The 11,856-nt window shown below is 48.7% G+C and overlaps 2 protein-coding genes across 2 annotated transcripts; both read right to left on the bottom strand.

The window, feature by feature from the left end:
* Nucleotides 1–888: 888 nt before the first annotated feature.
* Nucleotides 889–1,652, bottom strand: LOC120655983 (cortical cell-delineating protein-like). The gene has a single exon (XM_039933976.1). It carries the CDS (start codon nucleotides 1,571–1,573, stop codon nucleotides 1,172–1,174), a length of 402 nt encoding a protein of 133 aa, XP_039789910.1. The 5' UTR covers nucleotides 1,574–1,652; the 3' UTR covers nucleotides 889–1,171.
* Nucleotides 1,653–10,414: 8,762 nt separating this feature from the next.
* On the bottom strand, nucleotides 10,415–11,181 carry LOC120654103 (cortical cell-delineating protein-like). The gene has a single exon (XM_039931677.1). It carries the CDS (start codon nucleotides 11,124–11,126, stop codon nucleotides 10,722–10,724), a length of 405 nt encoding a protein of 134 aa, XP_039787611.1. The 5' UTR covers nucleotides 11,127–11,181; the 3' UTR covers nucleotides 10,415–10,721.
* Between the last annotated feature and the right edge of the window lie 675 nt (nucleotides 11,182–11,856).

Raw genomic sequence — 11,856 nt, forward strand, 5'->3', positions numbered from 1 at the left:
CAGCACGACGCCCAGCAACCTCAAGGACGCGTACGGGCCCTCGAGGGGCGGCGCTAGGCTCTGCTGCCAGCCGGGCGGCCAGCGAGAGGCGGCGTACGTGTGAGCAGGCAGGGGCGCGACACAAGCGGAATGTTGTCTAAATGTCTGAAGAAAGCTGTAGGAGACGCGCAAAGATAAGCAAGTGTCTCCTTTCAACAAACTTGTAGGAGACGCGGGTTACAGAACAGCGTCTCCTTTGATAGCACAACATAGGAGACGCGGCCAGACAACACGCGTCTCCTTTTACAGGAGATATAGGAGACGCGAGTTTCTATTGGAGATGCGTATCCTAAAAATGTGTCTCCTATTGTTTTACAAATAGGAGATGCGTGTTTAAAAAACACGTCTCCTATACTCTTGAAGACACGGCTTTTCTCCCCGCGTCTCCTATTAAGGTACATAGGAGACGCGCGTTGTCCCTTCTAGTTGGGAGAGAACTCATAGGAGACGCTTTGTTTCAACCCGCGTCTCCTATATGTCAAAGGAGACGCGTTGGAACTCCGACGCGTCTCCTATTGATGTGTCTCCTTTAATGCTTTCTTACATAGTGTCACCTTATTATTGAATTTATTAGTATTTACAAATTTCTCATTGTCATTTTCGTTAGCAAGTGTTTTTTTCGCTTTAATATGTCAAGGGCCTGACTAGTTCTCATACTATCTCAGGGCCTCCATGTTCATTCCAAGATCTGTTTATGACATTGCCAGTTGGAAGTTTGGCGCCCACACACGCGATCCATTAGTTCCTCGCAAATGCAGCTCTCATGCTGATCATTTTTCATGCTCAAAACTGAAATGGGGTTGAGGTGTAAATAAATAATATATCACACGTGTATGCCATGTCACAGCTCGAGTCAACCACAACTTGTATAAACTTTTATTTCACGTATATGATGAAGTTACAGGCAAATATAACATATTTTTCGAATGAACGAGAACAACAATTTGCATGCCAATCACCTCTCCTGAGGCATCACTCGAACGCGAAGAGAAGAGATCAACACATATATGGGTGCATGCTGATGCAAACCAACACATAGACCGACGGCATAGGTGCCCAAGATCGCTGGCAAGGCAGTGGATGGATGAAGATTCAAATGATGCATGGGCGTGTGGAACGTTTCATTCGCTGGCTAATTTGGGCAGGTGAAATCTGCAGGGCAGATCTTGCCACAGTGGTTGAGGAGGAGGCTCAGGTCGATGGGAACATTGAGGTTGATGCCGAGGACGTTGGCCTTGATGGCAGTGCAGAGACAGACTGCGGCGTCAAGGTCGACGAGCCCCTGCAACAGCGGGCAGCACTGGTCGTTCCCCAAGCCAGGGATGTTGAGCTTGAGGAGGTTCAACACATTGGCGCACACCTCTAGCTTCAGTGCGTTGATTGGGCAGGAACCGCCGCCACCGGACGGCGTTGGCACGACCGGCGGGGTGGGAACCACTGGTGGGGTAGGACAGTAAGGTGTACAGCCGTGCACTGCCGCCGCGGAGGCAAGGACAGTCAGGGCGAGGAACAGGGCAAGCTTTGATGGCGCCATTTCTATTAGCTAGCTATAGCTTAAAGTGTGCTATGAGCTGCTTGCTACAACTAGCTTCTTAGTAGGCTGAGCTTGTGTTTGGGATGGTTCTCTTGAGGTGGTGTTTTGGTTGGTATTTATAGCCCGATTGAGGAAGCAAGCGTGTTCGTTGTGATGCGTGCGTCGGGCTGGTCAAACCCTACGTGGCTTATTGTCCTGCAAGTTGCATCCATGAAAAAAAATAGTATATAGGTAGTAGCTGTCCGGGGATGAATTAATCGGACAATATGGATTCGTGTTGCCGCGATCCGTGAAGTCACGAGCCTTTGTCGTTTCACGGGGCAACATGTTTGGTTGATTACCTCTAATAACAACTATACAGAGTACGTTTGCTAGCGTGTCCCCGCTCTCCTGAATCCCAAATATAAGTTCAAGAGTAAAGTGCATGGCCGATCTTTAAACTTGCTTGGTTTTGTCGTTTAGATCTCATATACTCTGAAATTATAGATTTGGCTCCCGAAACATTGGTTCAGGTGCCATTTAGGTTCCTATATATACTCTTAAAATACAAATATAGCTCTAACTTAGCTTGATGTGTCACCTAAGTTCTACTATCAAAATCAACAGTCACATTCCAATTAATTTGATGAAAGTTGATTTATAAAAATTAATAAAATTTATTTTTATACATATAATTTAATTATAGTCACTACTACGAAAAAGCATTAACGTGACCTTTTAAAAAAAATCCTCGGAGGCGGGCAGTGCCTCGGTCAATGGCCTGCATTAACTGAGGCGGTCACTTTTTTATTAACCGAGGTGATTATAGAAAACTGCCTTGCAAAATTCATTTACGAAGGCGGTTAGTATAAAACAGACCGCCTCCAGAAATACACCTATTTTTGGAGGCGGACATCTTATAGGACCCGCCTCAGTTAATTGTTGCCAAACCCTAAAAGCCCAACCCAGCCGACCCCTCCCCTCTCATCTCTCTCTAATCTTATCTTCATGCTGCTCCCCGTAAGATACTCCTCTCCCTCTCCCTCTCCCTCCCACTTCTCTCCCTCCCGACGAGAGGCAGTGCTCCCCTCACCGCTGCTCCTCCCGTGCCGATGTGCGGCTGGGCTGCAACAGTGATGAGCGGCAATGTGGAATGATGGCGGCGTCCGGGCTGAAGCAGCGGCGCGCGGCGGGGCGGTGTCGAGCCACTGAAGCGCATGGCAGCGGCGCGGCAGGACAGCAGCCCCGACCAACGGCAGGGCGGAGCGGCGGCAGCGTCGCTGAGCAACAGTGGGGTAGAGCCGGCAACACAGGGGCACAGCACCGGGGCTCGAGGTGGCACTCCCCTCCTTCCTCGGCCAGATCCGGCGGATCCCTCGCCGGATCGGGCGGATGCGGTTGCAACGGCGGGCGGCCGATGAGCACAGGGGACGGGCTTGGCGAGCTTTTCCTTTTAAAATTTTTTTATTTGATTAACCGAGGCGGGTATCAAAACTGCTTCGAAAAATAGGTCATTTACCGTGACCTTTATAGTTGGGTCTGCCCGCCTTGGTTAATAGTTTTTTACCACCTCCATTAATTGTTATTGTAGTAGTGAGTCAGATGAAAAAAAAATTAGCTCAAGGTGTATAAAACAATATTGATGAGTATGAATCTAGAAGGTTGATGATGTTTTACTTTGGAGGCAATATTTTAGCTTTTTAGGTGCGCGTAACAACCTTACTTTATTTTTGAAATATTATTCAAACTTGAATAACTTGTAGCTGCACATGCCAAACTATAAAGTAGAATTAGGAACGTATGAACATCATGAATTACCAAATGAAATGTGGGGAGAAGCTGAAAGGTGGGTCAACAAATAATGGCGTGCTTGAAAGCACGATATTTGATCCCATTGTGATATACTTGTATTTTAAGAGTATATGGACCTAGATGACATCCGAAGCTAAGTTTAGGGGTTTGGATTTGCATTTTGAGAGTATATGGACCTAAATGACACCCGATTCTAAGTTTAGGGAGCAAGATCTGCAATTAAGGGTATAGGGACCTAACTGATACAACCGAACAAGTTTAAGGATCGGCTATGCACCATTACTCTATATTCAATGAAACATCAAACTTTGTCTCCAGTATTACACTTTGACTCGCAATGAAAACCATGAATGTTATATATTATGGAATGCAAGTATTTTCCATAAAAATACTAACCTAGAAACAAGTAATTTTATCTTGTACGTGATATTTCTAATATTGATGATTAAATCTAACCGAAAGGATTGACTGACAATATTGCTAAATGGATTTATAATTTGGGATCAGAAGTGGTATTCATATAGTACGTGGAAAAACTAACCCAGCCGTTAAGGCCTATATAGTTTTATAGTAATGCAACCTTGATATGCAATAATTAGTGTTTTGATTGTATATTCACCGTACCGGAAAAGCCATTATGTGTCAAGATTGGTTCGCTATAGAATCATCTGCGGCGGTTTCGTTCTCTAGCTCGGTGACGAGAGAGGAGGCCGAGGCATTGCGTGCAGCTGCTGCTACCCCTACGTGCCGTTTGTTTATTTAGGTCAAAGTTAGCGTCTCCAGATTGTGGTGACCAACGAGGAACCGATTCCTACTCTCAGTTTCCGTTTCACACCACGAGCAAATTAATTACTATCTATCTATCTGGCTCTATTCTACATACCACTAGCGTACCACGACGATCTGTACTGCTAGTCTGCTAGTTGCATTGTAGACAGCGGAGACAGCAAGCTGATTGTTCCGAAATTCCAGTCGCATCGTCTTGTAGCTTTCTTTCTTTCTTTTTTTTTGTGAAATCTGTCTTGTAGCTTTTCTACACATGAACGTATCGTCATTTTTCTGGTGGGTGCCTAGGTTTGTAATATAGCGGCTCCCATTTTCGATCAAAGCCACAGAAAAAGGGTTAGTTGTGTGAAGGCTGCGGTGGCTCTCTCTCTCTCTCTCTCTCTCTCTCTCTCTCTCTCTCTCTCTCTCTCTCTTCCTCTCTAGAGTGTGTATACGTACATGTCGTAGTTGTTCGTTCTAGATCGATTAGACTTTGGACGATGCAAGGGTAATAGGACAATGCAGTGTATACATTTTCTTGCTATAATCTTGGCTTGCTGCTTTCAGTTTTTTTTTTTGTGGCTGATGATCAGTCAGTAATGGTCATATGTCGGCAGTGTAGGGGCATGGTCCGGCCCATGCGACGACGCCGCGCGAGTAAAAACAAAGCAGGAATACACACACGCACTATACATGTCTGGTGGGCTTCACTCGTCAATTCCAAAATTCCGGACAGGACAAAGCATTTGGAATAAAAATCGCCGACGGTACAGATTAATCTGCGGGAACCTGGAGCCTGTTGACCCCTTTGGATGTTAGGCGTATGCGACTTTCTGATAGACATTATTTGACAATCAGAGTTAGTACCTAGCTGGCACACATGTGGTTCTAGCAGAACGTGCGTGACACGGTGTAGGTTTGTATATTTCACCCTAATTCTCTATATATAGTTCATTTAAGGGTGCTCCGATCTAAGTGCTAATGCCTCAAAGTGCTAAACTTTAGCACTAGTTTATTATCCAAATATGAGTGCTAATATATAGTGGGCTAAACTTTAGCCAAGATTTAAAAACTTTAATAAAAATATAAATGCTAATATGCTAAAGTTTAGCACTCAAATTTAGCCTATCCAAACAAACCCTTATAATTAAACACGTCGAGTATATATACTAGTCGGTCTGAAATTACTACACGATAGAATTGGTAGTGTGCCCATTTTTTATAAGAAAAAACACTGCTCTTTTTTTCGGGTTTTTTTTCATATTTACAAAAAAACAAAGGTTTGACTAGTTTCCATGATTATTAATTCAATATTTGATACAAAATTCAATATCAAAACAAATAATACAAGGCAATTTTGTATTGTTTTGAAAAAATGCACAGGAGTGATGATGGGCAGGCCCCGAACAAATGTGGATTTCAAATCAAGATCCAACAAACTGATCCGAAGAATGAGCCATCCCTTTGGATTATTAAGAAATTTTGGGATGGACACTAGGATTAATTTGGACTTCGATGGGCAAAGTTCAACATCATACGTACCACCAACTGGCTAGGTACATTGGTCTATCCATTCTACTCGAACACATATTTGAAACTTATGATTTCGTCTGCTATTGTCAGAAGTCAATTAATACACGAATAATTTGTCTTAAATTTGTGCGTGTGATATCTTTAAGTACGTAGTACCCAAATGATGACCTGGACTTCCTTGTTAAAGAGTTGATATTGACATGACAGCATGGTGGTAAGGTATATATATTCGTATCACATATAGTCCAATATAAACTTCAAAACCATTGCGTGTTCGGTCCAACCTTACGCCACTGCTAGGTGCTAAAAGCATCCGTTCTGTCAATCAGATACGCATACGTCTGTTGGCACAAATTTCAGTAGAACTTTTTCTCCTGCATCATTTAATTGGATGGATTGGTAGACATGAATTATTTAACTGGCACAATGAGTGAAAAATATTAACTGTAACGTTGGTGTACAATCATGTGCAGTTTTGCCCAATACATATGAGCCGCATACGGAATAAGCAATCTGCAAGGATCGGGTGCTCTAGCCTAAGAGGGTGAGGGGGTGAATTAGTCACTCTAAAAACTTAGACATATGTCTCCAACTAGTTTGCACAAAACTTAAACTAAAACAATCTATCTAGATGTGCAACTATGGTTGTTCTAGTGTGAAACCCCTATCCCAAAAGAGTTTAGCAACCTATAGCCTTTCCTATTCAAGAAACTACTCTATGAAAGTAAAGACATACAAATTGCTAGTATGAAATGCGGAAGCTTAAAGAGCGGGATAGGAGATAGCAAACTCTTGACGCGGGTGTTTATCCCGTGGTTCGGTTAGCCACAAAGGCACACCTACATCCACGTTGTTGTAGCACTCACTAAGAGTATTGCTACTCGGCCACCAAGTCTCTTCCGTGACACAATCACGGTCACCTTGGCCCCGGGTTCCACTAAGGAGCTTCTCCACAAATGATGGGGGTCTCCACGTCTCCCGCACAAAGTGTCATCGCCGCTCCACACCAAGTCGGAGGGTCGATGACGTTGCCGGTGAGCTTCACGCTCCAAGGTGTCGGCGCACCAAGCTCTTGTTTTGGTTCACTAGAGAACCACAGCACAAAGGCTCAAGGCCTTGCAATCACACTCACTAAGAGCTAATTTAGCACTCACTCTTTACAAAGCTAGTGCTATAAGCTAAGGATATGATCTATGAGCTCTTGTATGGCTTGGAGATGTTCTTGGATGTGTATGAGGTGTCTTGGGACTCCAGCAATCTTCAAATGGCCGGGGTGAGGCGTATATATAGGCCACCAAGTCTTGTAGCCGTTGCTCCAACGGTCAGCTGAAAATCTGCGTATCACCGGAAGAACCGATGCCTCTGGCTGAGGTAGCGTCGGTTCTTCCGGTCACTCATAACCCGAAGTAGTCGTTGAACTCCTGACAGCTGACGCAGTGATCACCGGTTAAACCGATGCTTTGTACCGATGCATCACTGGTTCATCCGGTGCTTAAGAATCTTCTCCTGGGCGCTGACGTCATTGCACCGACGCAATACTCCGATGCACCGTCGGTTGAACCGGTGCTGAAGAATCTTCTCCTGGGCTCTTGACATCGTCTCTGGAACATAGGACGCCCAATGCACCGATGCCCCTTTTTTGACCCGTCGGTTCATCCGGTGCCCATAAGCTGACTTGGCTTTGATTCCCTTCTGCCATGGCGTCGGTTCTTCCGACAACCATCGGATGCACCGATGCGGAACCCCCGTAGGGGCGGCCCTTCGGGCCTTGCTTCGCCTATCTTTTCTTTCTCTTTGTCATCACTTGAACCTAAAAGCCTGAGAATGGTCATCTTAACAATCATATTAGTCCAAGTGTTGTGTTGTCATTCGATCACCAAAATCACTTGAAATGGCATAAATGGTGCCATGTTCCTTACACAGTCCACACATGGGTGTAACCAAATCGTTTTTGTGAGAGTAACCGACATTGGACTATACATTTACATAGTCATGTTAACTAACACTCCACAGTCCTTTTGTCCCGATTTTGGAATCATGACTACGAACCCGGGGCCTGACCAAAGGCCCCGGGTCATTAGTCCCGGTTCCCACACCCGGTACTAATAAAGGGCACGTGCAATGCAACCCAGGATTCGAACTTGTGACCTCTAGCCTTGTGTATAGCTTTTTTACCACCCCACCTACATACCACATGTGACACTACTTGGGATGCTTTCCTTTTAAAAAAAACTGTAGAACCCCTTTTAGTCCCGGTTGGTAAAAGTTTTGGACCTTTACTCCTGGATTGTAACACAAACCTCTTGGTTCCGGCCCCTAGCCGTTGGACCCGGAACTAATGGATCCATTAGTCCGGCCTAATGGCAGCCGGGATCAATGTGCAGGACCTAGTGGTTTTGTGCCTCATTAACCATTAAGTTACCAAAACATTTCATTCAAATGTGTACATTGGGTCACCCTTACTATTGCATTTACAAGTGTCTACAATTTCTTGTTATATTGCTTAACCAAAGTGATTTTTTTGCTTTAGTATTGACTGTCGGTAAAGTGTGGTTATCTTATGCTTTTTCTGGTGAAGGTACAGTACACACTACTGATCCGTTAACTCATCACAAAATTAAAGTAGCTCACAACACGATCATTCTTCTTGGTCGAAAATAAAAATGAGTTATAAGGTGTCAATACGATAAAGCTTGCAGAACCCCAACGCCCGCCGCTCCTCCTCGGGGCAGCTCGGGCGGACCCCCAACGCCCGCCGCCACCGCCGCCCTAGCGCCGCTCCCCACCCCTCCCCGTCGCCTGAGCAGCTGCCGGAAGTCCGCGCGGCCGCAAGGAAGGCGGCGGCGGGGCTCCGCCCCCCTCCCTTCTCCTCCATCCCCCTCCCTCGCGCACTCCGTTGTGGTGGTCCTGTCAATGGCGAGCGGCGGCACCTGTGCGCGGCGGCACGGACCGGCGGTGGTTCGCAGCCGGATCCACCCCGTGTGAGCCCGGATCCGCCCACGCGGCCGCCTGATCTGCTCTCCTGGGGTCTCTACGCGGCGAGGCTCTGCGGCTGCGGTGGGGCCTGGTTGCGACAGCGCGGCTCGGCGTCGGGGCATGCCCGCGGCCGGCGCGGTGGTGTTCGGCTCAGCTCGGGCCTCCGCGCGGCGGGGCGCGGCCGCTACGGGTCTGCGGCCAGCCTGCACGCGGCATGGCGGCGATGGCTCCCGCGGCCGGGGCGCGACGGGGCTTGGCCCTGCAGCGCCCACTCTGGCGCGGCGAGGCTCCGCTCGGCGGCGTTCGTGGCCGCCGTGCGGCGCGGATGGCGCGGTGCGACGGCGGCTGCAGTGTTGGTGCTTGGGGTGGCACTCGTGGCTCGGCAGCATCGGCTCTCACCGCTCGCGGCGCCAGGTGCCGATGGGGAGCGCTGCTCCTCTCTTGCCTGGCCGCGTTCTGCTCTGGTGCCATTCCTTTGGGGATTGGCCGGGGTGCTGGCGAAAGCTCGAACGGCGACGTCTGCGGACGCCGTTTCCACCTTGGAGGCGTTCTTTTGCACCTCTCGGCCTCCCCATGCTGGATGTTGCGGGTGAAAATCCAACTCATCTTGGGTTGGCGTCGACGGCGCTTCGGCGATGCGACCTTCTTGAAGGCGACGCTAGGCTAATCCAGTTGGTGGCGACGGTCATCGCCAGAGTGTGCTACCTCTTCTCTTCCTTTCTTCCTCCCCTAGACAAAATTATTGCTTTTGTTGGTGCGGCTCGTGTCAAGGACCCAACCCAATCGGGCAGGGTGTGCAGAGGCTCTGGTCGACGGCCCAATCCGACTGGGCATAATGAGTCGAGGCCTGGGTCGATGTCCCAATCCGACCTGGGTGGTGGGGATGAGCCATGTCTCTAGAGGCTTCCTGTCCGCATAGGCGGTGCAGTGGAGATTCCTGCGGTGGCACACGACGAAGGTGGAGGTTTTGGAGTGGCTTGGTGGTACAATGTCACCCTCGACGGCGAAGCAAACCCAGATCCTTGGAGAGTCCAGCGGCGGTGGCGGCGAGACCCCGTGCGCTTTAAGGTGGTGTCCGAGGAGTGGTGTGCGGCGGTGGATGTGGCGAGGCCCCCACGCGTTGAGTTGAGGCCTAGGTCGATGTCCCAATCCGACCTAGGTGAGGTGTTGTCTCGGAGTTCAGGATCCGGCGCTTTTTCAATGTTTGGGGTGCTTGGTGCCGCAGCGGTACTTCGGCGAGGGGTCCTGCATGGCGGTGGCTCTTTCGGTGCGGTGTTGTGGGCTCCTCTACTGACTTCTGCTAACGTACGGTCGGAGTTGGGAGATCGGCGACCGTGTTTGCGTGATATGAAGACGACGGCGGCATAGTGGAGGAGTCGTGGTGGTCACTTGGCTTGCAGCGGACTGTGGCGGCCAGTTCTGCACGGCAGCGGCTGGTCGGTGTGGGACATCGTCGGGGACTACGGCGCTTGCGAGGTGGGCTACTTGTCGGCTTTTTCTTGGGTAGTGGTGACGCGGCGTGGCTTCTTCTTGCCTTTGTATGGAGTTGATTTTGAGTTGCACAACCGTGTTGATGTCCCAATCCAACCGGTTGTTGTTTGAGTGGAGTTTGAGAGGAGCCGTGTGGTCGTGTTGGCCTGTGGTGGTATGGTTGTTGTTCGTTGTGGTGCCCAGTCTGGGCGTTGTTTCTTTTTTTTAATATAATCGGCAGCTCTCCTGCCTAGTTCATTTCAAAAATAAAAAAATAAGGTGTCAATACGACACATGCAAACCACATTACACCTCGAGGGGGCACAACTTGTATAGACTTTTATTCACGTTTTTGAAGTTACAGACATATGTTTGTATGAACGAGAACAACGGGCAGCTTTTGCATAGAGGCATAGAGCTCACCCGATCAGCGATAACCCGGACCCAAATTTAAAGAGAAACAACAAACGAGAAACGAGAACATGCAGATGCAAACCAACAAGACTGCTTGCAACACAGGTGCAGTCGTACAAGGAGATCGAGGCAGTGCTGTAGTATGGATGATGATAAGATGAGGCATGGACTTATTGTACGTTTCATCGCAACCAGTCACTTAAAGGGGGCAGGTGAAGTCTGCAGGGCAGACCTTGCCACAGTGGTTGAGGAGGAGGCGAAGGTCGATGGGCACGTTAAGGTTGATGCCAAGGATGTTGGCCTTGATGGCGGTGCAGAGGCAGACAGCGGCATCCAGGTCAACGAGCCCCTGTAGCAGCGGGCAGCACTGGTCGTTCCCCAACCCGGGAATGTTGAGCTTCAGCAGATTCAGCACGTTGGCGCACACCTGCAGTTTCAGCGCGTTGATTGGGCAAGATCCACCGCCGGACGGCGTCGGCACGACTGGTGGGGTGGGAACGACCGGCGGCGTAGGGGTAGGACAGGACGGCTCGCAGCCATGCACGTCTGCCGCGAAGGCCAGGACGGCCAGGGCGAGGAACAGGACAAGCTTGGATGGCGCCATGCTATCAGCAAGCTATAGCTTACGAGTGGTAGAAGCTACTAGCTGTGTGTGTGTTTGGGATGGTTCTCTTGGTGTGGTGTTTTGGGTGGTATTTATAGGCTTTTTGGGCAAGTATGCGTTCCATGTGATACCTTGGTGGGGTGGTCTGCTAAACTCTACGTGGCTTCCCCTACTAGAAAACGGGCCAAAGGTTCTAGCCATCAGTATCGGTTGTAAAAGCAGTTGGTACCTTTGTGCAGCGGCGATCAAAGGTAAAGAGTTTGGTACCGGGTTAAAGCATTACCCGGTACCAAAACCCCAGTATAGCCACCGGTTAGTGCCACCAACTGGTACCAAAAGAACAAGGAGGAATAGGTACCGGTTGGTGGAACCAACCGGTGCCTAAAGGACGGACAATGGCACCGGGTTTTGCCATGACCCGGTGCCGCCACGTGCCCACAACAAAGGCACCAGTTGGTAACATCAACCGGTGCCTATGCTTATTGTTTGGCACCGGTTGTTGAGCACCAACCGGTGGCTTTGAGCCACGCCTATAAATACCCCAACCCCTCCCCCCTCCAAGCTGTCGTGAACTCATTGTTCATGGCAGCTGAGTGGGGGGAGGGGAGGCGAATTTTTGTTTTTTTTCAAAAAAAGTTAGTTATTTTTCTCCATAACTTAGCAATTGGTTTTTAGAAGCAGTTATCATTTAATTTAGTTTATATATGTGATAATTATTTTTAGTTGTAGC

Source organism: Panicum virgatum, chromosome 1N (genome assembly GCF_016808335.1).
Source record: "Panicum virgatum strain AP13 chromosome 1N, P.virgatum_v5, whole genome shotgun sequence".
Taxonomy (NCBI): domain Eukaryota; kingdom Viridiplantae; phylum Streptophyta; class Magnoliopsida; order Poales; family Poaceae; genus Panicum; species Panicum virgatum.

Excerpts from the sequence above, each read along its gene's own strand:
- LOC120655983 (XM_039933976.1), bottom strand. The coding sequence starts at position 1,573 with ATGGCGCCATCAAAGCTTGCCCTGTTCCTCGCCCTGACTGTCCTTGCC.
- LOC120654103 (XM_039931677.1), bottom strand. The coding sequence starts at position 11,126 with ATGGCGCCATCCAAGCTTGTCCTGTTCCTCGCCCTGGCCGTCCTGGCC.